Source organism: Coccinella septempunctata, chromosome 1 (assembly GCF_907165205.1).
Source record: "Coccinella septempunctata chromosome 1, icCocSept1.1, whole genome shotgun sequence".
Lineage (NCBI taxonomy): Eukaryota > Metazoa > Arthropoda > Insecta > Coleoptera > Coccinellidae > Coccinella > Coccinella septempunctata.
In genome coordinates, this window is record NC_058189.1 from 68425030 (window position 1) to 68452642 (window position 27613).

General features: G+C 37.2%; 4 protein-coding genes across 6 annotated transcripts; 2 read left to right on the forward strand and 2 right to left on the reverse strand.

Moving 5' to 3' along the window:
• The first annotated feature begins 1920 nt into the window (after window positions 1-1920).
• Window positions 1921-3846, forward strand: LOC123322728 (peritrophin-1-like). 2 transcript variants are annotated; one of them, XM_044910717.1, is made up of 5 exons: window positions 1921-2077; window positions 2233-2406; window positions 2462-2629; window positions 3345-3511; window positions 3650-3846. In XM_044910717.1, the coding sequence occupies exons 1-5, from the start codon at window positions 2026-2028 to the stop codon at window positions 3752-3754; spliced, it is 666 nt and encodes a 221-aa protein (XP_044766652.1). In that variant the 5' UTR covers window positions 1921-2025; the 3' UTR covers window positions 3755-3846. The 2 variants fall into 2 exon arrangements, with proteins under 2 accessions (XP_044766652.1, XP_044766653.1); XM_044910718.1 differs by having other exon boundaries at window positions 2233-2400.
• LOC123307655 lies at window positions 3790-18644 on the reverse strand. Its single transcript, XM_044890051.1, has 25 exons — window positions 18364-18644; window positions 17262-18308; window positions 16742-16944; window positions 16478-16655; window positions 15224-15385; window positions 15003-15164; window positions 14720-14923; window positions 14462-14660; window positions 13617-13787; window positions 11160-11354; window positions 10923-11117; window positions 9913-10605; window positions 8687-8867; window positions 8450-8631; window positions 7476-7769; window positions 7241-7420; window positions 6799-7186; window positions 6460-6697; window positions 6167-6400; window positions 5291-5450; window positions 4953-5239; window positions 4546-4725; window positions 4369-4486; window positions 3995-4320; window positions 3790-3888 (listed from the first exon to the last, which is right to left on the reverse strand). The coding sequence occupies exons 1-25, from the start codon at window positions 18364-18366 to the stop codon at window positions 3832-3834; spliced, it is 6237 nt and encodes a 2078-aa protein (XP_044745986.1). The 5' UTR covers window positions 18367-18644; the 3' UTR covers window positions 3790-3831.
• LOC123322729 (NADH dehydrogenase [ubiquinone] 1 beta subcomplex subunit 1) lies at window positions 7827-8403 on the forward strand. 2 transcript variants are annotated; one of them, XM_044910720.1, is made up of 2 exons: window positions 7827-7987; window positions 8095-8403. In XM_044910720.1, the coding sequence occupies exon 2, from the start codon at window positions 8167-8169 to the stop codon at window positions 8338-8340; it is 174 nt and encodes a 57-aa protein (XP_044766655.1). In that variant the 5' UTR covers window positions 7827-7987; window positions 8095-8166; the 3' UTR covers window positions 8341-8403. The 2 variants fall into 2 exon arrangements, with proteins under 2 accessions (XP_044766655.1, XP_044766656.1); XM_044910721.1 differs by having other exon boundaries at window positions 7870-7987; window positions 8098-8403.
• LOC123322725 (ATP-dependent DNA helicase Q1-like) lies at window positions 9424-11597 on the reverse strand. Its single transcript, XM_044910712.1, has 2 exons — window positions 10839-11597; window positions 9424-10605 (listed from the first exon to the last, which is right to left on the reverse strand). The coding sequence occupies exons 1-2, from the start codon at window positions 11524-11526 to the stop codon at window positions 9497-9499; spliced, it is 1797 nt and encodes a 598-aa protein (XP_044766647.1). The 5' UTR covers window positions 11527-11597; the 3' UTR covers window positions 9424-9496.
• Window positions 18645-27613: the final 8969 nt, after the last annotated feature.

The following is a 27613-nucleotide window of genomic DNA, read 5'->3' on the forward strand; positions in this document are numbered from 1 at the left end:
AAATTATTAGATTAAAATGGCAATTCGATTGTCCTAACGTAATTCGACTAAATTATCTAAAATATCGAGATTAAATCGATATAATTTTACACAATCAATATTCTGAAATGAATTTGAGAGCATTGTACTAAAAATAGACAGGATATTTCAACTTTAAATATACAGGGCGAGTCTTTGACTCGTACGAATATTCAAACAGTAGATTCTAGAGGCCAAAAGAAACACTTTTTCCTTTGCCATTTTTACCGAACCTCCTCAGTTTAAAAGATACAGATACCATAAAAAATGTTATTTTTAGTTCTATCTCACAAATGGTTATATCGAATAAAATGAATTTCAGAATATAGTTTTTCATTTCCTTAAATGAATCTTTTTCGAACACAAGATATCACCTACGTCTTCAAGTTTCCTCATTATGACCATTACGTACCATAAAAATACCAAAAATTGAAACAACCCAACTCTTGAAGCTAAGTTGGACGCTATCTAATGAATATTTGAACGTTTTGTAAAATAAGAGTATTCCTCATGTTTTCTCGTATAATGCGCCGTTTTCGAGTATTTTTATGTTCATAAATTAAAAAGTATCTGTGAAATTTGAAAAATTGGGTACTTTGACTGAATACAACTCTGTTTAAAAGATACACAGATGGGTAGTGTCACAGATTCAACTAGGGGTGGCACAGCTTATTATGAAAATTTAAAATGACTATATCTTTTTATTAGGGCCAAATAGGAAAAAATGGTTTCCCTGTATAACTATATATAATGGTTGTGGGTGGTGTATCTACATCGCATTCATAGATGCATTTCAGTATGCTTCGCGACCAATTTTCAATTTGTTTCATTTCAATTCAAAGGTTTGTTTATTAGATATAACCAAAATTAATGTGAAATTTTTCAAATCAGATCAGTTTTCGAGAGATGAGTCAGGAATATATGAGAGTCCTTTTGGATCTTATATCACACATACACTCTGATATGAATCATAATGTTTCAGATCATATGTTATAGATATTTATTTCTATTTACATAGAAAGAATTGGACTTGGTACTAAGTTCTAATTATTTTGATGTAGATGATTATCTACCAATGAATTTGATTTCTTCCAATAGATGATCTTATTAAATTGGTTTCATTTTATTTCCGATACTAAACCTTTGGAATCGAGAATGAAAAAAATTAACCTTTTCGAACTGAAATTGAAACAAAATACTCAAAATATCTATATAAACTTTCATCATCCCAAATCGAAATTGGAACAGAAATTTTTTGGCCAGATCACCTCATGATTCGCAATTATTTGGAAGCTCATCAAGGAATAACAATAAAAAAAAGAAATGCTTTTGAGAAAGTAGATATTGAAAGTCTCACTTAATTTTTTTTATTATTGTACAAAAAGAATGACTGCTCTCAAATTATCCTTCAACCAACATTCGAAATACACTGCTCAACAATAGATGGGGATCACCGACCTATGCAAAATAATATTTCCTTTTAAACCTACTCTGTTATATGATGTTTTTGGAAAATCAAAATATGTAAATAGCTTTTGTGAAAGATGTGTTGAATTATTTTTACGCTCATCTATAAAAACCGGCAGAAAAATACTTGGTTAAGAAAATATAGGGTGTGAAATTTTTGTTCCAGTTTTTTCCGAATTTTTTCAATTATGTGCCAAGTTTGAAAATTACTCTGACTTCATTTCATCATCATTTTGGAAGAGTGATTTTTGGTTAAAATAATGAAATCCGTCTCAAATGAAATATATAAATATTTTTATTTATCCACTATCCAGTTAATCTGAAGGATTTACTCCTTGACAATGAGTGGGACCAAGCTATGACTAATTCTGAATTAATTTAGCGAAATTCCAATTTTGCCGACATATGGACGGAAGCTTTGATATTCTTATCGAGATCGATTATCATCGATATGGTTTTTTTTCAAAATCCATCTGACAATAAATGAATTGAATTGTGAGCTCTTTCAGTAGTGCAGTACGACGAAGCAATAACGCAACGATGATGAACTACTACCGAGTGTCATTTTTACTTCTTGGACTGTTCTCTTTCAGTAAGTGAACTTTATTTTGAACACCTCATAAAAGATGAAATCGTGAATGAGTACCTAGTTATTCCCTTCAGCGTTCCTTTCATTAAATTTCATGAATTTTCATTTTGATGTCCTCGAATGAATTTTTTATTTCTTGCGTTTCTCGCAACTTTCAGATGCAGCACAAAATTGTCCAGAAAACTTAACAAGTTCCACCCAGTACGTCTCCGATCCCACAGATTGCCGGAATTATTGGATATGCAATCACAAAGTCCAAAAAAAGATGAGATGTCCTGCAAATCAATGTTTCAATCCAGAAATCAATGAATGCTCCTATAAGGATGGAATAGGTAAGAGAACAAAAGCATAAAATCGTTGGTATACTCATATATTTTTTTTCCGTAGATTGTACTCAGGGTACTTTCTTCCCAGACTGCAGCAATTGTACTAAATACTATGAATGCTCCAATGGAAACCAAATTCACATGACTTGTCCAGAGAATTTGTGGTTTAACTTTGTCGAAGAAAGATGCGATTATATCAGGAACTATCCAGTGCTTCATGGGTGTGGAGGTAGGTCATGAATGAATTTTTGAAACTGTTTCTCATCATCAAAATTACCGTATGAACAAGGTAGAACAAAAAAACCAATTTCCAATAATCGAAATTGATTCAGATATCCATTGGCATAAATTTTCAACAATGTTTCGATAAGAATCGAACTAGCTGACCGCTATCACTCGGAGCATCAACATTAAGTGTTTATGTCTGGCAGTCATGGATGGGTGTAGGATTCTACAGAGTAAGTGGGGCTTGGTTCAGTCTTGGTGGGACAGGTGGCGTATCGTGATGAGAATTGAAAATATTCCTCACTGCGACGCTCCGGTTTCGCTTTAAGACCCCATCCTTCGATTGAACTGTTTACCACTACACTGCACTGATGAGGGACAATAATCCCAAAGCCGTTCTACAGTTTGTGATTAAGTATTTCAGCCTCTCTTGGAATTCCTGCGATGATTCATGACTAGATGCAAAGGCGTTGTCAGGGTGTGGTTGATGATATTCGAAAAATGCTTAAATTTAATGAGGATCTTCAAAACATCGCTTGAAACCAAATTCTTGTTGTCAACTTGTATCTTAACAGGTTATTTGACATTCGGTCCACATGGTCTCTCAATTTTTTTTCCGATCTCATGCCGATTTTACCACAACTCGTGAAAAAGTTCGGAAAGGATATATTTGAAAATAGACATCAATCAAATACATTATAAAAAAACTGATTTTTCAGATATTCGTTGCACAGAGGGACCAGACCGTAAGAAATACAAGGTAGACAACGACAAAAGAAAATTTATATGGTGCATCAGTGGCATGGCTTACCTGTATGCTTGTGAATGCAAGGACTATGAGAGATGTTACTTCGATTATGAAAATCAAAAATGTTGGATCAATGCTGTAAGTATTTATTGAAACTCATGAAACTGGCATTGGAAAATGGTAAACAACGCCACAATCAGTTAAAAGTATTTTATAGTGGTTTTTATTGGCATCTTCATATCAGATCGATTTAAGTTAATGTTTTTTTTATTTCAGCAACCACAGCTGAATAACTTCATCATGAAAGAAAGCTCCATCAACAACTTTGAGAATTCTTCAATCCCGAATATATGCAGAAGGGCACCTTTGCTAGACAACTAATCGAAAATTCAATAATGTGCAATAAAAGTCGAAAATTACTTGAAATTCTTTTATATTATTCAAATTCATACAATTAATTATAAAATACTCAATATGTGATCTATTCTTGTTATCTTCTCTTCTAGAACCAAAACCTGGAACAAAAAACATCCAAATATTACACAGGATGCGCAAATTTTCTCTGGACAAATTCCACAGAGTTATCCCACACACAATTTGCTATAAAATCAAAATTCTCACCCTCTTTTCGTGAGACTTCTGGGTTTCTTCCGAATTTTTCATTTTATAGTTACTATCTGATATCATACCAGTCATTTTTTGTAATTCGCATTCTAATTTCTCTTTCTGTTTTCGCAATTTCTCCCCACTGGTCAGCAAATTATCCCTCAATTCAACTGGTATGGTTACATATAACGTAGCTTTATTACTCAAGGTATCTTTGACAACTATTTCGTCCACTTTCAAATCTGGATGATCTGTTCTTATCGAAATTGTCTCAAACCCGGTTAAATCCTCAATTAACTGCTTGAAATTCGGGTACTCCCGATTGGATGTTATTATTTTCACTGAAATATATATTTTTTTAAACATTTTTTTTATTGTTTTACTTTTACCTTCAGAATTGTGTTTTTTTGTTATATTGAATATTTTTTTGAGCCTCCTTATCCCTTTGATCGTCTCTAACACGTCATCCACATCGTCTTCTAATGGTAAGTTTCTCCAATGGGTATCCTAGAAGTTGCTTATGGTGTGTACTTACAGAAATTAACATTTTAAACTCGGGATTTTACCACAGGAAAATTCCTCGATTTTTCGTCTAAAAGTGGTAACGTTTGATGGAGGTGCACTGTTATATGTGGCATAAAAGGGTGGAGCGCTCTAAGACCACCATCCAAAACGTAGACAAGAGTCCAGCAATGTCCAGCTGCCGCTCTACTTTTAACGTCTCTCAAGTTCCGCTTGGTCGATTCCTAAATTGAAATGATTGAATCATGCACATTCAATATGATTACGCGTTTCGTTATTTTGTGACTTCTTCAGATATTATAAAAAGTTTCCGTTCTTTGAAAAGAGATGGCCACACCATGCACTTTGAAATGAAGAACTAAATTAAATATATGTTTCGGAGGTCTATCGATTTCTTAAATCATCATAACATCGTTACTGTCACTAATAAGACTAACATGTAAGAACCTACCAAGTAATTATCGCAAAAATCATAGTACAAAAAGTTCTTCAACGCCAACGTAGCCACATGAAATTCATATTTCTCAAGAGCATCTTGCAAAGTTTGAACAAGGCCAGAAAAACGACTCAGTATCCACCTGTCCATCGTGGTCAATGAATTCTCATTCATTTGTTCGGTACCCTGAGCCTCGGCCACTTGTTCGAACCACATTTTCGTAAATTTGGTCGCCTGCCATATTTTGTTGCAGAACAGCTTGTTGGTGTGGCATTCTTGAACGTCGAAATTGATGAAATGACCTAAAAAACGGAGTTTATTCTTCTTGAACACTCGAAAATAAAGGTGTTTACTCTTTATGTTGTGGGAGACTAAGGTGAATCTCAAAGCGTCGGCACCGCACTCTGGTATACCGTCGGGAAACATCTTTCTCTGTTCCCTCAATGATGTCTCCATTTCACTCTTAGTTAATATCCCCGCCTTTTCGGATGCTCGAGCAGTCTGATTCAAGCCCTTTAATGAGTAAAAGTGTTGTTTAATGAGGAGATACTCCACGATTTTGTTGAGACATCCTGCATACCCAATGGGGAATTCTCCTCAATTTGAGTTATCACTGCATATGCAAGTATAAACTGATTAATTATGAGTTTCATTCATGATTTTTTCAAATTGACCGCGGAAAATATTCAAAATCATCCTTCAAATATGGGGTTTTAAAATTTAAATCGCTTTGTGCGGAGTTTACGATTTGGCAACAGCGCATACAAGACAATGAAAAGAACAGTGTCCGATCAGCTCGTATATAAAATAACAGCTGTTGATCTACAGGCGCGTACTTAGTGGTGAGCTTCAACTGCAACCGGCCATAAAAAACCCATAAAATTTTACGACCTTCCTCGTTCGTCGCAGACTTCATAGACAGCCATCTTTGTCTATCTCATCAAAATAGTGTATTTGTTGCCCTTTATTATCAAGGCATATTTCAGTCGATGTTGCCAGCTTGTGCAATTCTCACAAAACGCTTTAAACTTTAAGTACCCATTTTTATATCTTTCATTTTTAAGTGCTTGAAATAATTTTTTTTGGGAAACGGTTGAAATGGTTTATTCAAAATGTGACGTTTCAAAGATATTTCATACAAAATACATCATTTTCGTCAGAAGGAGTAATCCCTATTCTCACGAAATAAACTGATGGGAATGATGGAATGGTTTCACCCTCATACTTACCTCTAAAGTGGTTCCGTCAATGACGTCATCTGGGGATATGACGTTTCCCAAACTTTTCGACATTTTCCTTCCTCGGGAATCGCAAATGATACCGTGAAGAAGAACTTTCTTGAAGGGTAACTGCCCAGTTACCTCCGTACCCAGCATGACCATCCTAGCTACCCAAAAGAATAAAATATCATGACCGGTCTCCATCAAACTCAGTGGATAAAATTTGGAGAACTCAGGAGAGGCCTTGAAAATTTATCTTATTAATCATCCCCAAATGGTCCAGGACTGTGTAACACACTCACGACATTTGGCCAACCAAATACGGAAAAGGGCAAAAGGGCCGAAGAAAACCAAGTGTCTAACACGTCGTTATCCTGTTCCGCTGAAATTGACCCTTGTGGAACACCGTAAATACGAGAAGCCTTTTGGCAAGCTGACTCCTTATTCGCAGCAGCTACCCATTGTTTTTCGTCGCCAAATTGGCATAAGTAGACTGGTATTCTGTGTCCCCACCACAATTGTCTAGATATGCACCAATCGCTGAAACGCAGAAGAAATAATTATAACAGTCACGTTTTCACCGAGTATGCACTAAGATAGATCTTCCCTCCTAACCTTAAAAGTCAACTCTCCCCACTCACCGTATATTTTGCAACCAATCGAACCAATTGTCCCTAAATTGAGCAGGTTCTATGACCAACCTGCCTTCTTCCACGTCTTTCAAAGCCCTCTGAGCCATTTCTGTGCAACTGACGAACCACTGAGGTCTCGAAAGAAATTCCACCACATCCCCGGATCGACTACAAATCGGAACAGACATTTTGTGTTCCTTTATAGCCCTAAGTAAACTCATCGATTCCAAACGTTCAATTATGCGGTTCCTAACCTCAAATCTAGGTTGTCCTCTATAGTCATCAAAAACGGAAGTTATTCTACCCATCTCATCGAAAACTTGCAAAAATTGCAAGGAATGACGCTTGGCCACTAGAAAATCTGCATGGTCGTGTGCAGGTGTTATTTTCACAGCGCCTAAAATTTTTTGTTTGGATTGGTGGACCATAGATAGAAAAAGTTACAACCCACCAGTGCCAAATTGCTTGTCAACGAAATCGTCTGCTATTATAGGTATGGCTTCTTTTCTAAAGGGATGGTGAACTTTTCTACCAATTAATTTACTGTATCTATCATCAGAAGGATGTACTGCAACAGCTACGTCACCTAATATTGTCTCTGGTCTGGTTGTTGCCACTATTATTTCTTCATCTGAAATAATTTCTTCGCTTACGGAATTATTCAAATTCAGAGTGTATTAACTTACCTGAATCACATAATTTATATGCAAAATAGATCATTCGGCCAAATTTTACAGGTTCTTTATGACCAGGAACACTGATAGTAGTATTGCCGTCAATTTCCACATGGTCCACCTCAATATCAGAAATCGCAGACCTCAAGAAACACGACCAATTGACTAATGAATCCTTCCGATAAATTAACCCTTTATCGAAAAGGTTCACGAAAACCTCTGAAACTATCGCAGCCTGGGCTGGATCCATGGTAAAAACCTGCCTATCCCAATCTAGCGATAATCCAAGGCGTTTCATTTGGTTCACTGTAATTGTAACAATTATTTGCCGCGGAAAAACGTCTACAATCAGTTCGATATTCGTCCACCGTAACAAGCTAATAAAAAACGCCTTAGACTATAAAATTCTATGATCTCAAGGACAAGTCTTTGAAACGTCAAATTTTCTTTATTCTAGGTTATCCGATGTTCTATGTTATGCAACAAGATTTTTCAAAATTATCAGCAATATTAACAAATTAAATGTAAGATCCCAAATAAATAACTTCATAAACTGAAATCGTACTGTCCCAGATGTCAATTGGAGCGCTCATTAGTAGATACTGCATAGTAACAACTTTACCCATTTTAGTAGTGTCTTCAATCTACGCAGACTACAACCGAACACAACTCTACAAAGTTAAAAAATTGAGGCGTGATCAAAATGAGTCCATGGAAGCACATAACTGAACTCAAATGGAGTGTATTGCCTCTCACAGGAGCGGCTATTGGGTGGTATCTTGAATATCAGGAAACATTAAGATTATCCTTATTCAGAGATAAAAGTATGCTTTATGGAAGGATTTTGAAAGAAGGAGAAAAGCCGTCTTGGCCATAAGTTATATGAAAAATTGTTCAATGTGTAGTACGTATTATGAAGTAATAAAAAATTCCATGTGAACAGCAATTTTTCTTTCCCAAACAAATTCTGAATTTTATTGACATACCTATGGTGGCTTGCTTATTTTCTTTCCAATCCCACACCCTTTTACAGAATTCTTTCCTACCAATATCATGTCGTGTTTTCTGCTCTTCTTTCCACAACTGTTTCTCCACTACAACTTGGGTTGCTATACCAGCGTGGTCTAATCCAGGAACCCATTTTGTTTCAAATCCTTGCATTGTTTTCCTGATGTGAAGGAAGAATATAGTACCACAATTAACATAGTAAGACCAAATTTTACCATCTCACTAATATATCCTGTATTGTTCCAGTCAACGCATGCCCCAAATGCAATGTTCCTGTGATATTTGGAGGTGGTAAGATTAAATTGAAAACTTTACCGCCTTTAGAAACAGTCTTGAAATATTGTGAATTCAATTTTTTCTTCTCTACTTGACTAGGTACATAGGCACGATCCAAATCTGTAAATAATCTGGATGACTAAGTGATCAATGCTGAAATTTCATTTGCTTATTGTCGATGAATAAGGAATGTAATTTCGACGATATATTATATGAATTGGAACATTTTGAAGCATATTACCTGGAATATTTGAATAAAATACGGACGTCGTTGCACCCAATCCTACTTTAGTTTTCGAAGAGTAATAGAAAGTTTTTCCACAATTTCTGCAGCACTCCAACATTTCATTTATTTAAAAGATTATTATTTAATATAAAAACCAATATTTATAAATTCAAATCGAATTTGAATAAGATATTTTGAGAGCGGTTATGTTTATCAAATCATAGAGTTGTATTAAACGTTTTTCTTGAAATTATATCTATGGAAAGTCTAACCGGGGTTGTTCGAAAAATTAATTAACTTTCGATACTTCGAAAAGTTCGATAATGATTTGCTTGCGGGATGTACAGAGTGTCAACCTGAGTAGGCTTCCGAAAATGTCTATCAAATTGAAATAAATGTAGAGACATAAAAAAATGAGTAGAACGAATGTTTGGAGAGAAAACAACGAAGTTATAAGATTTCATAGAAATTGTTTAATAACAAAAATTACACAGCTAGGAATAATAAATTAAAGAATCATTTTTTATGCTTTCTTCACTTTTTTTCTAGGAGGCTTTTCATCTTCTTCTATACATATCACAGAGCTCGATTCTCGAATTGGAAATAACTTCAAATTAACACTCTTCGGCAAACAGATCTCAATTTTAGTTTCGGGTAGCCTATTTTTTTGTAGGTATAGAATAACACTGTATGTATTATACCCTTTATCAACCTTCAAATACTGCTTCAACAGTAAATGTGCAATAATTCTTTCAGCATCAATCTTACTTATAGGTTGAGACATTGTTGCCAGCCAAGAATTAACAAGTTTCAGAAGGGTGAGTTTGCCCTCTTTCTCATTTGCTGCAGTAATTATTCGATGCAGAGTTTTACACGCTGATGCTACATCATAATAAACCAAGGGAGAATTTTTTTTGCAAAAATCACACAATTTATTACAGTTCTCTTTGTCCCAAACCTCCTCAAAATGCTGAGCTATCAGAGACCTTCGACATTTACCATTATCCATACAATAATTGAGAACAGATAATGCATTAGCTTCTTCGACTTTAGATGATGCCATTCCTAAGATTCTCAAATAATCACTCAGAGCAAACATCAGTAAACAATCTGATTTTTTTCCGTCCCTTCCTGCCCTCCCACTTTCCTGATACAAGCCCTCCATGCTTTTAGGCATGGAATAATGGATGACAAATCTCACGTCAGGTTTATCAATTCCCATACCAAATGCGATTGTTGCAATGACGGCTTGATATTTGTTCTCTAGCCATTTCTCATGGATCCTTCTCTTTCGATCTGGTTCAAGCTGTGCATGGTAGTTCATCACTTGAAGTCCTTTCTTTCGTAAATGCTCAGTTAATTCTTCAGTTTCCTTAATTGTAGTTGTGTATATAATTCCAGACTGATTCTTATAATTCGTTTGAAGTAGGTTCTCCAATATAGTCAAAGCTTCATTTTTATCACTTGGTTTCTGAATGACTTTATAATAGAGATTCGGTCGGTTGAAGGGTGCTGTTATGACAGCACAATCTTTTATATCTAACATTTTTTGGACATCAATCAGGATGTTCATGGTTGCAGTTGCAGTTAAGCCCATGAAAGGTACATCAGGGAACATATTTTTTAATAAACCTGGAAAGGAAACCTTCGTTTGCAAAGTCCACTTTAGAACATATAAAATACAGGGTGTTCCACCATAAACTGGACAAGCATGTGAATTAGTACATTTTAGGATGTACCCATTTTTTCAAACATAACCAAAATACAGGCTGCTCGATTTCAGTTTGTATTTTTGGGTGATGCTTTGAAAACAGGGTAATTTATATGGTTGTTCAGCTAATGGTGAAACTCTCTGTATACTTTACCTAAAAATTGGTATTCCTTTCTGAAATCATGCCCCCATGTTGAACAGCAATGCACTTCATCTATTGCAATACGATCCAAATTACCATTTTGGTAACATTTTTGCAAGTAAGACATGAACTGTTTACTTTTTTCTAACCATTCAGGCGTTACATATAACAGTTTCAACTCATTATCTTGTTTTGTCATATAATTATGTATCTTTTTCTTATGTTCTTTGGACGAAGAACTGTTGATAGTATCTGCTTTTATTCCAAATCTCTTAAGGGCAATCAATTGATCTTCAATTAACGATATTAAAGGAGAGATTACTAGGGTCATACCCTTTGTAACAACAGCTGGTAACTGATAAACCAGACTCTTACCACCCCCTGTGGGCATTAACAGCAAGACATCTTTCTTATTCAAAGTAGCATTTATAGCAGCTAACTGTTTGGTACGAAAACTATCGAATTTGAAGGTTTCTTTGAGAATTTTTTCGATTTGTTTCGACCAAGGAAACTCTTTAGTTATCCAGTCTTCCGAATTCCGGCAATTAATCATTCTCTCACGGTCGTATCGAGATTGCAAATCATCTTTCTTCGTCTGCAGAATCTTGAGTTTATTTGAGAGAACTGCTTGTTTCTGTTTTAGGTCGTGAATTTGCTTTTCTATCTCCAATATTTCCTGCTTTATTTCATCGTCTGCCATGGCTTTATGTGATCCGTTTCGGAATTACTGAGGAATGTGTATTTTCAACCGACTTTCAATGTCTTCATTCATCCAATTTAGCAAACACATATAAATATTTACTCCACAGAACACAAAAACATGCTATTTATGTCATATTCCATTATTTTCTGATCGTTGAAACATGCACTAAAATACTAATATTTGTTACTCTGTTCTGTTTATGTTGTTGTTTGTTGTCATCCTCAGATCATTAAATTTGACAATTTGCTCTGTTCTGTTTATGTTGTTGGTTGTTGTCATTTCATCCACAGAGCATCAAATTTGACAATTTGCTCTGTTCTGTTTATGTTGTTGGGCCTGTTCCGATATTGCTGGTTTTACTGGCCAGCAATCGAATAACAATAGAACTCGAGCGACTGGGCCAATAGGCATCGTCTCTGAAATACTTACAGTACTGTTCAGGAATATCGGAACAGACGGGTTGTCATTTCATCCACAGAGCATCAAATCTGACAATTTGCTCTGTTCTGTTTATGTTGTTGTCATTTCATCCACAGAGCATCAAATTTGACAATTTGCTCTGTTCTGTGTATGTTGTTATCATTTCATCCAGAGAGCATCAAATTTGTCAATTTACTCTGTTTATGTTGTTGTTTTTTGTCATCTTCATCCACAGAGCATCAAACTTGACAATTTATTTTTTTTCTGTTTAGACCTCAGATCAATAAAAAACAGGTTTAGACCTGTTAGTACCGTATAACTAACCTCACTTTTGTCAAACGGACAGATATGCTGCTACCCTGATATCTGTGGGTAAACGTGAAAAATGTCGAATTTCTGAAGTATTTCTAAATCCCTTCTTATCACTACTACTAGGTGTATTATTACTATATTCTGATAATAATCGTTCATTATAAAGATAATGTCCATAATCATATCGACTCAATATATATAGGGTTGTTTTTCTATTTATTCGTGGGTTTAGGAAATAAATGCCTGATAAATGATTCATTGTTTTATTAAATAAATATACTCAACTGTTAAATAAAATCACAATATGCTGATGATAAACTCAAAACACTTGTCAACCATAATTATAATTATTTCAATACGATATTAAAATTATGTACAGAAGCAAACAGCAGACAAAATAATGCGGATGAGTATCTCCCCTAATCATAACGACTTTATCGAAACTTCGCCAAAAACTAACCTAACCTAAACAAACACTGAAAAACTGCCTTAGTTTTAGGGAATAGCGGAAATTGATTCACCTCTACTGAGTATACTGACATAAATTTCAGGAATAGAGCACACACGAGAATTGCTGTACGTTTTAAAAGTACCCCAAAACAGTATAATTTCAATTTGAGTTGAATAATGAGTTTTATTCAGGAATAATCCACAGCATTGGAAGGGATGTTATGATAAAACGAATTTAAAAATTAGAAAATGGGGATAAAGAGTTGAAAGATGAAATATTATAAACTATTCACTAAAATTCCCAATTTTCTCTATTTTGAGCAGTTATCCTTGGTTTTCTCAATTTTTAATCAATTAATCAAAATTTAATACTTCAAAAATTTTTGCTTGCTTCTTTATGAATTTCAGATCATCCTCCCAAGTTCGAGAATTCTAAAATTCAGTACTTGATACTTATCGCTTCAAAATGGATTTCAAGAAGGGAATTCGAAAGATCGAGGTATAAAGTTTCGATAGTTTTATTCAGAATTTCATAACATGATTTCTCGAGATTGATGAGAAACAACTTCGAGTTTTTTCCGAAATTGTCCAGTAAAAAATAAAATTTCCAATTTCCACAGATTCACAAAATTAATCATTTAAACACATGGAACACAAATAATAGATATCGTTCCGGCAACGCAAAAATTTTCATTACCTTATCAAAATAGCACATTCCTCGAAAATAATCTCATCACATAAAGCTTGACATTAGTTCTTAAGTATTCTGTATCACCTTGCTTCCATACATACATTGCACAGCATGACATTAATGATGCTAAGGAAATTACAATTCATTCACAGCGAATCGGGACGATCTCCGGATCACATATTCCATACAGTAATTTCGGTAAGTAAAATTGTCTAACCGTCAAGGCGTTCTGCCATCCTTACCATCAGTTGCTTGTATTTCCGACAATTGTTTATGGCTATCTCCGCGAGCTCTTTAACGGACCTGGGGGGAGCGGGATGATCGATTATTTCAGTTAGCAGCTCTAGACCCCCTTCTTTCTCCAGCAGCTCGCAGTATTTTCCAGCTGAAACACGCAACCACAATTTTGAAAAATTCAATTTCAAGTAGAAGACAACAGGTGAGGAAGACGATTATTCCACTCCAAATGGTTCATGGGGAAAATCTAATGATGATGATAATGATTAAGTTATACTGATGAGCTCAAAGAAGAGCGAAACCGGTCTATCGTTACTCTCCTTCGATTTCGGCACGCGGGTGAGTCTTGATAAATATTTAAACAGTAGATTCTCGAGATCGAAAAAAGTGTTTCTTTTGACCTCATGAATCTACTGTTAGTAGATTGACGTTGACGTACGAGTCAAAGACTCACCCTGTCTATGAAGTCTGCGACGAACGAGGAAGGTCGTAAAATTTTATGAGATTTTTATGGCCGGCTGCTGTTGAGGCTCGCCAATGAGTACGCGCCTTATGATGGCTGTACATCAACAGCTGTTATGAACAAGCCTTTTTTCTTTTTATTTTCTAGTAGGCTCTGTTGCCAAATCGTGAACTCGAAACAAAGCGATTTAAATTTTAAAACCCCACATTTGAAGAGTGATTTTGAATAGTTTCCGCGGTGCATTTGAAAAATTCATGAATGACACTCATAATTATTCAGTTTAAACTTTCATACGCAGCGACAACCCAAATTGAGGAGAATTCCCCATTACTCAGCCAAATTATCGAAAAAATACTTACGGTAGACCTGGGTCAGATTGGCAAGAGCCCAAATGGCCCAATTCTGACATTCCGGGGTGTGATAGACCCTGACCAGAGCTAGGATCGGCTCGAAGGACCTGTAATTGATGTTCCTGGCGGAATGGATGTCCCATCTACCGATAGCCGTGACCATTTTGGCGAGAACTTGATCCCTCGACGGCTGGGCAACGGTCCAAACCTGAGAAACGTTCGTTTTCGATCTTCTCCACTCGCCAACAACAATAACAACACACTTACCTCTGGACCATCCGAAGCGATATGAGAGATCACGCCGGCGGCATTATAGCTGACCTCGATGCCGTCACTTCTGGATTCCAGGAGAGTCGAAAATACTGACAGATATTCGGAAGTTACGAGATAGTGCCTCAGGGACTGCACCTCGGCAACGTTGCCTAGCAGTCCCATCATGTTTCTCAGCAGTTCCTCTTTATGCGGAAATTTCTGCGGGGGGCAAATTCTCAGACGCGGATTCTCGAAGGACCAAGGGGGCATGCATGAAAATGATTAAATTTCTACTCACTTGAAGGCACAGGAGAAAATATTCCATGCCGTTCTTTTCGAGGAACTTTTGACAGTTACAAGGAGTTTCGTCTGTCACGTTCCACATGGTAGACCAGGCCACTTCAAGGACGTCGTCGCAGAGGCCCCTTTCTAATCTGTCCGAGATAAGAGAGATCATTTTCTGGAAAAATCAGATTTTTTCACCATACATTTCGAAATTCAAAATTTCTCACTACTCACACTTATAACTCCCAATTCCCCCAATTTTATCTTTTGCCTGCCGTCGACTTGGCAAGCTAGCGAGTTCAGTAGATATATACCTATTCTCTGCACGAAGCTTTCCTGCTGGAGTCCATTTACTGAATGTAGTAATATATCGACCAGTCTATTGTATTCAAACAGCTGTCAATTCAAATACATAAATGAAAGTTTAGTATTACATCAAATTCACTATTTTTAAGATGAATAGGGAATACTCCTTCTGACGAAAATGATGTATTTTTTATGAAATATCTTTGAAACGTCACATTTTGAAATAACCATTTCAACCGTTTCCCAAAAAAATTATTTTAACACTTAAAAATGAAAATGGGTATTTAAAGTTTAAAGCGTTTTATGAGAATTGCACAAGCTGGCAACATCGACTGAAATATGACTTGATAATAAAGGACAACAGAAGCATTATCTTGATGAGATAGACAAAGATGGCTGTCTATGAAGTCTGCGACGAACGAGAAAGGTCGTAAAATTTTATGGGATTTTTATGGCCGGTTGCAGTTGAAGCTCGCCAGTAAGTACGCGCCTGTAGATCAACAGCTGTTATTTTATAAACAAGCTGATCGGACATTGTTCTTTTCATTGTCTTGTATGCGCTGTTGCCAAATCGTAAACTCCGCACAAAGCGATTTAAATTTTAAAACCCCATATTTGAAGGATGATTTTGAATAGTTTCCGCGGTGAATTTCAAAAACTCATGAATGAAACTCATAATTATTCAGTTTGAACTTGCATATGCAGTGATAACCCAAATTGAGGAGAATTCCCCATTGAACAACTTCAAGTACATAAACGGATTCTACACGGCGTCCCAATGAGAAGGAGCCGCCCCTGATATGACCACTGATGAACATAACTTCCATTTATGTTCCCCGTAGAATCATTTATCACCTTTCCCATAAAAAAATCGATAAAATCCGTTGAAATCGTTTTCAACGTGAAAGCCCCTTTGAATGTCAATTCCCAAGGTCACTTCTCAACTGTCACTCCACCCCTGTTCCCCATTCGAAATCCTGGGAATTTGGCAACCCCTAGTGGGGGGTTACGTTTATAAGACTTTCGAGAACCTTACATTGAATTTCGCCAATCATTTAAATAAGAGAAATATCGGAGTTGGCTAATTTTCTTTGGGACACCCTGTATACAAAATGTATCCAAATATGCTGGAGCAGTACGTCATTCGATACCCACGAACGCTGTTAGATAATGTCAACTTACCACATCATTAGGTATTTTGAATTGGCAAAGAGTGAGACAACCGTTTCTCATCATTGTCTCATCGTTGATGTGAGCGGCCATACCATTCAACAAAGTTGTGATGATTTTCTTTTTTGCCCTAACAGTTTTCGACAATTCCTCAGCCATTGTGCCTTTGACAATGTAGAATAATGTTGCGCTAGCAAGAAATAATGAAAAATATAAACAAAAAAGAAAACCTTCTGATCGACCCTGGTTAAAGCAGTTTTACGGGTCTTTCCTTACCTTCCAGAAATCTGAATATGTCTCTCGAAGACATGTCTGTTCATAGCTTCCAATACTATGTTCAGAGCTTGGCCTACAAATTCGCAACTTTCATAACGGAACAGGTGGAATAGATCGTTTAGAACTTTTTGCAACATTTCCGGTCTTTCCAAGTAGGCCAAGGCAGAGATTAAAATTTGTTCCTCATTCGCATTTCCAGCAATCTAGAAAGAATTTGTGGACTTGAAACCCTCACTTTCGGAAGTTTATGTATTGAGGTGCAAAGAAATATGTGAACAAAGACGGTTCTAATCAATGGCTATATAAACAAATGACCTGAACGAAAATTTATCTGTTTATTAATTAGCCAGTTTCTGTGAACATTTGGATGTTATTTGGCTGATTCATTATTTGGAGAATATGTGCCACGGTTCAAAACAAAATGAAAATCTTTAGTAAAAAGAAATGTTAATTACTTATATTGAAAAGCAAAGCACAAAAACCTTCGTTTTAAATGAAGAGATTTTTACACAAAACTCACCAATTTGGCAGGTATGTCATGTCGCAAACAGGCGTCATGACTCGTTTCATACAGACCCAAGAATTCGAAAGGATTGTTAGCCCTATGAACTAACCCAGGGATGTCCGAAGGAAAATTCTCAACTCCCACTTTGGCCACTCCCCTACCCGCAAGATTGGTCCCAGATATATCCAACGAAGTCAGATAAGGCAAGCACTTCACGATCGCAGCTAAGATTTCATTTGGTTTCGAATATTTTCCTAATTCTTCATTGCACTGCGAAATATCCAAATGTCGTAGATTGGTCAAAGCACAAACTGCAGTGATCTTTTCTTCCATATTTTCAATATTATACAGAACTAGAGAAGTTAAATTCGTCAGATGTATGCTATAATTGAAAGTGCCAATGTTGCTGCAACTGGAGAGATCCAGATGGGTTAAACTGTTCAGAGGAGCTAAGAGTAACACAAAGAAGTAATCTTGTAGGTGTTTCATATTCCTGAAAATTAATCTCCGTAATGCTGGGGTGTGAAAAATATACGATGTATATCCTTCATTTTCAATTTTTGACTTCGGTCCAAACACTCTTTCTGGAAATAACTTTGTATTGGATCCTAATGAAAGTGACAATAAACTTGACCCATATTCTGATAAATAATCAATACATCTTGTTGTTAATAATGGGCAATTGGTTATATCTAGTTCTACTAATCTATGGGCAAGCAAGACTTCAAGATCTGCATCAGTCAAATTTTCTCCTTTGAGTTTCACTCTTTTCAGTCTAGTACATTCTCTATCTCGGAATACATTTATAAATTCTGAATTTATACTACAGTTAATACTTGATCTCAAACTTAGTAGTCTCTCACATAATTCTACAGGTAACGCAATTCCTTTCCGCAATTCTAATTTGCCAGTATAAGGACTTTTTACTGCTATTACACCAACATTATTACTAACGTATTCGAAGCATAAGTTTAGCAGTGTTTGAGGTGTATTCAGATTACAAAAGGAGCAGAACACATCAGGAATCGAATCCAGATGGCGACATTTCTCTTCTTCCAGCATCTAGAATATATCAAAATTGATTATTATAAAGAAAAATGTTTTTTTTTTCACTTACCATAATTGCGTACACAATTAACTAACATCACACACTACGACCTTGTCATGAATTTTTTTTTATTGCAATGTGAAGATAGCGATTCACGAACGAATCTTTCTATAAATTAGGAGGAAAAATATTATTGTAACTTTATTATGTTCACTTCACTGTCATATTTTTATTTTATTTCGAGTAAATTGACAGATTTTCTTCTGTCATTGATGACAGATAAAGTAAGTGATAAGTCTTTTTCTTCTGGAAGAAATGGACGAAATGGTTGAGATTAGAATTACACATTTGGTGATATGTGATTATGAGTCTAAAAGATCAATATTAAATGCGAAGCCGGAAAAACATGCATTATGCATAATGAAATTCACGAATTTCAATTCAAAAAAAAGCAGAGCCGTATCTAGGTCATTGAACTTCTTTAGTTCAATGATCTAGGTACGTATGCCGGCCACAGAATTCGTTCTTTTTCATCCATTCGTACCGCCGCGATTGGAACCGACTAGTCTAATCGCAGTCCTGTCCTGCCTACACATTTAGAGAAAATCCTATCAGCACAAAGATTATAGAGTATCTATCTATCTATCTATAATTTTTGCTATCACCAAAGACAGTCTCTGCCTATCAGTAATTTGTCAGTCGTTCTCGGATACCTACACGGCATGAAGAGGAAACATCTTTTAGCAATGGCGGCCGCGATAACTGTGTTAAATAAAAAAAGACAGGAATCTACCTGTACAAATTGATGAAATCCGTAATAAATTGTTTGTTTGCTGTCTTCTTATCCATCGTAGTTGAAATAACTGAATAAAATAACAGAAAAAAGGAACGAAATGAAGGATAGACGCGACATTTTCTCCGCTAATGAAAAATAACCGCAGATTGTAAACAGAGAGTCGGTTGGAAAAGAGAACCGATGAACCGTCGTTCGAAATTTTGGATTTCTCAATTTGAACACTATAGAAAATAGTATTAGGGATCAATTTAAAAAAATTGTTCAACAATATCGTATTTTTTCTAGAATATACCGAAATTCCCACAAATCTACCCGAGATACGTCATTCGTCGATTCGTCATCTGATTATACAACGTATTAGTCATTCTGTTGCGTGAATTTAGTTGCGATCCATTGTTCGTACCGAACGGACGCTTTTATATTCGGGTTAAGATTTTGTTGAAATTTTGGATTTTTGAATTTGAACACACTGTAGAAAATAGTAGTAAGTATCAATTGAATGAAATTGTTAATCAATATCGTATTTTTTCTAGAATATACCGAAATTCCCACAAATCTACCCGAGATACGTCATTCGTCGATTCGTCATCTGATTATACAACGTATTAGTCATTCTGTTGCGTGAAATGTGAATTTAGTTGCGATCCATTGTTCGTACCGAACGGACGCTTTTATATTCGGGTTAAGATTTCGTTGAAATTTTGGATTTTTGAATTTGAACACATTGTAGAAAATAGTAGTAAGTATCAATTCAATAAAATTATTGATGCATTGTTGCATCATCGATCGAAAAACTGGTGTAGTATTCCACCATCGAACTATAATCATTCCGAAATTTGGGGAAGTTGTGTCGTTTGAACTCCAACTAGGGACGCAATTCGGTTCGGGAAAATTAATCGGTGAATACGCGAATTCGGGAAACGAGACAAGCAATAAAAACATGTTAAAGGGTGGGCTTGATGCATTGTTGCATCATCGATCGAATAACTGGTGTAGTATTCCACCATCGATCGATAATAATCATTCCGACATTTGGGAGTTTTGAACTCCAACTCGGGAAACGATTCGGTTCGGGAAAATTTATCGGTAAATACGCGAATTCGGGAAACGACACTAACAATAGAAACATGTTAAAGGGTGGGCTTGATGCATTGTTGCATCATCGATCGAATAACTGGTGTAGTATTCCACCATCGAACGATAATCATTCCGAAATTTGGGGAAGTTGTGAGTTTTGAACTCCAACTCGGGACGCAATTCGGTTCGGGAAAATTAATCGGTAAATACGCAAATTCGGGAAACGAGACTAACAAGAGAAACATGTTTAAGGGTGGGCTTGATACATTGTTGCATCATCGATCGAAAAACTGGTGTAGTATTCCACCATCGAACGATAATCATTCCGAAATTTGGGGAAGTTGTGAGTTTTGAACTCCAACTCGGGACGCAATTCGGTTCGAGAAAATTAATCGGTAAATACGCGAATTCGGGAAACGAGACAAGCAATAAAAACATGTTAAAGGGTGGGCTTGATGCATTGTTGCATCATCGATCGAATAACTGGTGTAGTATTCCACCATCGAACGATAATCATTCCGAAATTTGGGGAAGTTGTGAGTTTTGAACTCCAACTCGGGACGCAATTCGGTTCGGGAAAATTAATCGGTAAATACGCAAATTCGGGAAACGAGACTAACAAGAGAAACATGTTTAAGGGTGGGCTTGATACATTGTTGCATCATCGATCGAAAAACTGGTGTAGTATTCCACCATCGAACGATAATCATTCCGAAATTTGGGGAAGTTGTGAGTTTTGAACTCCAACTCGGGACGCAATTCGGTTCGGGAAAATTAATCGGTAAATACGCAAATTCGGGAAACGAGACTAACAATAGAAACATGTTTAAGGGTGGGCTTGATACATTGTTGCATCATCGATCGAAAAACTGGTGTAGTATTCCACCATCGAACGATAATCATTCCGAAATTTGGGGAAGTTTTGAGTTTTGAACTCCAACTCGGGACGCAATTCGGTTCGGGAAAATTAATCGGTAAATACGCGAATTCGGGAAACGAGACTAACAATAGAAACATGTTAAAGGGTGGGCTTGATGCATTGTTCCATCATCGATCGAAAAACTGGTGTAGTATTCCACCATCGAACGATAATCATTCCGAAATTTGGGGAAGTTTTGAGTTTTGAACTCCAACTCGGGACGCAATTCGGTTCGGGAAAATTAATCGGTAAATACGCGGTAAATACGCGAATTCGGGAAACGAGACTAGCAATAAAAACATGTTAAAGGGTGGGCTTGATGCATTGTTGCATCATCGATCGAAAAACTGGTGTAGTATTCCACCATCGAACGATAATCATTCCGAAATTTGGGGAAGTTTTGAGTTTTGAACTCGAACTCGGGAAACGATTCGGTTCGGGAAAATTAATCGGTAAATACGCGAATTCGGGAAACGAGACTAACAATAGAAACATGTTAAAGGGTGGGCTTGATGCATTGTTGCATCATCGATCGAAAAACTGGTGTAGTATTCCACCATCGAACGATAATCATTCCGAAATTTGGGGAAGTTTTGAGTTTTGAACTCCAAGTCGGGAAACGATTCGGTTCGGGAAAATTAATCGGTAAATACGCGAATTCGGGAAACGAGACTAACAATAGAAACATGTTAAAGGGTGGGCTTGATGCATTGTTGCATCATCGATCGAAAAACTGGTGTAGTATTCCACCATCGAACGATAATCATTCCGAAATTTGGGGAAGTTGTGAGCTTTGAACTCCAACTCGGGACGCAATTCGGTTCGGGAAAATTAATCGGTAAATACGCAAATTCGGGAAACGAGACAAACAATAGAAACATGTTAAAGGGTGGGCTTGATGCATTGTTGCATCATCGATCGAATAACTGGTGTAGTATTCCACCATCAATCGATAATCATTCCGAAATTTGGGCAAGTTGAGAGTTTTGAACTCCAACTCGGTTAACGGGAAAATTAAGAGTTTAACACGCGAATTCGGGAAACGAGACAGAAAATAGAAACATGTTGAAGGGTGGGCTTGATGTATCGATTTTGACAGTTATTCGATATCATAGAGGAAACTGGTGCTTTAAGAAGTACCTTTAAGTTTATTCCTTATTTCTTGGTTCTTATAGAGAGGTAAACTCCTGGAAACTCTTGTATGAGCGATCAAGTGCAGTCATGCAATTCTTTCCAAGCTGTAAATCCTAAAGCTGCATCCATATTATGCCTCTGTGTACCGAGCGGTCTTGCCAATCTGCTCACAAAGGCATAATGTGGATGCAGCGTAAGAACCATGAAAATGGTGGTTTTATAGAGCATTCCTAGAAACTCGGGCCAATGTAATGGAAGAAACAGAGATTCGTCTGTCTGACAGATGACGAATGTCCGTTACTTCCAAATTTTCGGCCACAGTTCTAGAGAATTCCTCATAAACCCATCATGACTCTTACGAGTCACGAGTACCAGTATGAGGATGTCGGTTAGACCCACCACCAACTGATATTAGGTTCAGTGGATTGCTTGTCATTCCACACCTATTGAAAGTAGGCTCAGTGGGCAGTCATCCGGGGCTAGGTATATATGTATTAAAAGGAATTTTTGCATACTATGCTTTCGAATAACAGTCTGGTGTAGTTTTCCACCATCTATCGATAAACATTCCGAAATGTGGGTAAGTTGTGAGTTTTGAACTCCAACTCGGTTAACGATCCGGTTCGGGAAAATTAATCGGTAAATACGCAAATTCGGGAAACGGGACAAACAATAGAAACATGTCAAAGGGTGGGCTTGATGCATTGTTGCATCATCGATCGAAAAACTGGTGTAGTATTCCACCATCGAACTATAATCATTCCGAAATTTGGGGAAGTTGTGTCTTTTGAACTCCAACTCGGGACGCAATTCGGTTCGGGACAATTAATCGGTAAATACGCGAATTCGGGAAACGAGACAAGCAATAAAAACATGTTAAAGGGTGGGCTTGATGCATTGTTGCATCATCGATCGAAAAACTGGTGTAGTATTCCACCATCGAACGATAATCATTCCGAAATTTGGGGAAGTTGTGAGTTTTGAACTACAACTCGGGAAACGATTCGGTTCGGGAAAATTTATCGGTAAATACGCGAATTCGGGAAACGACACTAACAATAGAAACATGTTAAAGGGTGGGCTTGATGCATTGTTGCATCATCGATCGAATAACTGGTGTAGTATTCCACCATCGAACGATAATCATTCCGAAATTTGGGGAAGTTGTGAGTTTTGAACTCCAACTCGGTTAACAGGAAAATTAATCGGTTAATACGCGAATTCGGGAAACGAGACAGAAAATAGAAACATGTTGAAGGGTGGGCGTGATGCATTGTTGCATCATCTATCGAATAACTGGTGTAGTATTCCACCATCTATCGATAAAATCATTCCGAAATTTGGGAGTTTTGAACTCCAACTCGGGAAACGATTCGGTTCGGGAAAATTAATCGGTGAAAACGCGAATTCGGGAAACGAGACAAACAATAGAAACATGTTAAAGGGTGGGCTCGATGCATTGTTGCATCATCTATCGAATAACTGGTGTAGTATTCCACCATCTATCGATAAAATCATTCCGAAATTTGGGAGTTTTGAACTCCAACTCGGGAAACGATTCGGTTCGGGAAAATTAATCGGTGAAAACGTGAATTCGGGAAACGAGACAAACAATAGAAACATGTTGAAGGGTGGGCTCGATGCATTGTTGCATCATCTATCGAATAACTGGTGTAGTATTCCACCATCTATCGATAAAATCATTCCGAAATTTGGGAGTTTTGAACTCCAACTCCGGAAACGATTCGGTTCGGGAACATTAATCGGTGAAAACGCGAATTCGGGAAACGAGACAAACAATAGAAACATGTTAAAGGGTGGGCTTGATGCATTGTTGCATCATCTATCGAATAACTGGTGTAGTATTCCACCATCTATCGATAAAGTCATTCCGAAATTTGGGAGTTTTGAACTCCAACTCCGGAAACGATTCGGTTCGGGAACATTAATCGGTGAAAACGCGAATTCGGGAAACGAGACAAACAATAGAAACATGTTAAAGGGTGGGCTTGATGCATTGTTGCATCATCTATCGAATAACTGGTGTAGTATTCCACCATCTATCGATAAAATCATTCCGAAATTTGGGAGTTTTGAACTCCAACTCGGGAAACGATTCGGTTCGGGAAAATTAATCGGTGAAAACGCGAATTCGGGAAACGAGACAAACAATAGAAACATGTTAAAGGATGGGCTCGATGCATTGTTGCATCATCTATCGAATAACTGGTGTAGTATTCCACCATCTATCGATAAAATCATTCCGAAATTTGGGAGTTTTGAACTCCAACTCCGGAAACGATTCGGTTCGGGAACATTAATCGGTGAAAACGCGAATTCGGGAAACGAGACAAACAATAGAAACATGTTAAAGGGTGGGCTTGATGCATTGTTGCATCATCTATCGAATAACTGGTGTAGTATTCCACCATCTAGAGATAAAATCATTCCGAAATATGGGAGTTTTGAACTCCAACTCGGGAAACGATTCGGTTCGGGAAAATTAATCGGTGAAAACGCGAATTCGGGAAACGAGACAAACAATAGAAACATGTTAAAGGGTGGGCTCGATGCATTGTTGCATCATCTATCGAATAACTGGTGTAGTATTCCACCATCTATCGATAAAATCATTCCGAAATTTGGGAGTTTTGAACTCCAACTCGGGAAACGATTCGGTTCGGGAAAATTAATCGGTGAAAACGCGAATTCGGGAAACGAGACAAACAATAGAAACATGTTAAAGGGTGGGCTCGATGCATTGTTGCATCATCTATCGAATAACTGGTGTAGTATTCCACCATCTATCGATAAAATCATTCCGAAATTTGGGAGTTTTGAACTCCAACTCCGGAAACGATTCGGTTCGGGAACATTAATCGGTGAAAACGCGAATTCGGGAAACGAGACAAACAATAGAAACATGTTAAAGGGTGGGCTTGATGCATTGTTGCATCATCTATCGAATAACTGGTGTAGTATTCCACCATCTATCGATAAAATCATTCCGAAATTTGGGAGTTTTGAACTCCAACTCCGGAAACGATTCGGTTCGGGAACATTAATCGGTGAAAACGCGAATTCGGGAAACGAGACAAACAATAGAAACATGTTAAATGGTGGGCTTGATGCATTGTTGCATCATCTATCGAATAACTGGTGTAGTATTCCACCATCTATCGATAAAATCATTCCGAAATTTGGGAGTTTTGAACTCCAACTCGGGAAACGATTCGGTTCGGGAAAATTAATCGGTGAAAACGCGAATTCGGGAAACGAGACAAACAATAGAAACATGTTAAAGGGTGGGCTCGATGCATTGTTGCATCATCTATCGAATAACTGGTGTAGTATTCCACCATCTATCGATAAAATCATTCCGAAATTTGGGAGTTTTGAACTCCAACTCGGGAAACGATTCGGTTCGGGAAAATTAATCGGTAAATACGCGAATTCGGGAAACGAGACAAACAATAGAAACATGTTAAAGGGTGGGCTTGATGCATTGTTGCATCATCTATCGAATAACTGGTGTAGTATTCCACCATCTATCGATAAAATCATTCCGAAATTTGGGAGTTTTGAACTCCAACTCCGGAAACGATTCGGTTCGGGAACATTAATCGGTGAAAACGCGAATTCGGGAAACGAGACAAACAATAGAAACATGTTAAAGGGTGGGCTTGATGCATTGTTGCATCATCTATCGAATAACTGGTGTAGTATTCCACCATCTATCGATAAAATCATTCCGAAATTTGGGAGTTTTGAACTCCAACTCGGGAAACGATTCGGTTCGGGAAAATTAATCGGTAAATACGCGAATTCGGGAAACGAGACAAACAATAGAAACATGTTGAAGGGTGGGCTTGATGCATTGTTGCATCATCGATCGAAAAACTGGTGTAGTATTCCACCATCGAACGATAATCATTCCGAAATTTGGGGAAGTTGTGAGTTTTGAACTCCAACTCGGGACGCAATTCGGTTCGGGAAAATTGATCGGTAAATACGCGAATTCGGGAAACGAGACTAACAATAGAAACATGTTAAAGGGTGGGCTTGATGCATTGTTGCATCATCGATCGAAAAACTGGTGTAGTATTCCACCATCGAACGATAATCATTCCGAAATTTGGGGAAGTTGGAAGTTTTGAACTCCAACTCGGTTAACGGGAAAATTAATCGGTTAATACGCGAATTCGGGAAACGAGACAGAAAATAGAAACATGTTGAAGGGTGGTCTTGATGCATTGTTTCATCATCGATCGAAAAACCTGTGTAGTATTCCACCATCGAACGATAATCATTCCGAAATTTGGGGAAGTTGTGAGCTTTGAACTCCAACTCGGGACGCAATTCGGTTCGGGAAAATTAATCGGTAAATACGCAAATTCGGGAAACGAGACAAACAATAGAAACATGTTAAAGGTTGGGCTTGATGCATTGTTGCATCATCGATCGAATAACTGGTGTAGTATTCCACCATCAATCGATAATCATTCCGAAATTTGGGCAAGTTGAGAGTTTTGAACTCCAACTCGGTTAACGGGAAAATTAGTAGTTTAATACGCGAATTCGGGAAACGAGACAGAAAATAGAAACATGTTGAAGGGTGGTCTTGATGCATTGTTGCATCATCGATCGAAAAACTGGTGTAGTATTCCACCATCGAACGATAATCATTCCGAAATTTGGGGAAGTTGTGAGCTTTGAACTCCAACTCGGGACGCAATTCGATTCGGGAAAATTAATCGGTAAATACGCAAATTCGGGAAACGAGACAAACAATAGAAACATGTTAAAGGGTGGGCTTGATGCATTGTTGCATCATCGATCGAATAACTGGTGTAGTATTCCACCATCGATTGATAATCATTCCGAAATTTGGGGAAGTTGTGAGTTTTGAACTCCAACACGGGAAACGATTCGGTTCGGGAAAATAATTCGGTAAATACGCGAATTCGGGAAACGAGCCAAACAATAGAAACATGTTAAAGGGTGGGCTTGATGCACTGTTGCATCATCGAATCGAATAACTGGTGTAGTATTCCACCATCGATCGATAATCATTCCGAAATTTGGGGAAGTTGTGAGTTTTGAACTCCAACACGGGAAACGATTCGGTTCGGGAAAATAATTCGGTAAATACGCGAATTCGGGAAACGAGCCAAACAATAGAAACATGTTAAAGGGTGGGCTTGATGAACTGTTGCATCATCGATCGAATAACTGGTGTAGTATTCCACCATCGATCGATAATCATTCCGAAATTTGGGGAAGTTGTGAGTTTTGAACTCCAACACGGGAAACGATTCGGTTCGGAAAAATAATTCGTTAAATACGCGAATTCGGGAAACGAGACAAACAATAGAAACATGTTAAAGGGTGGG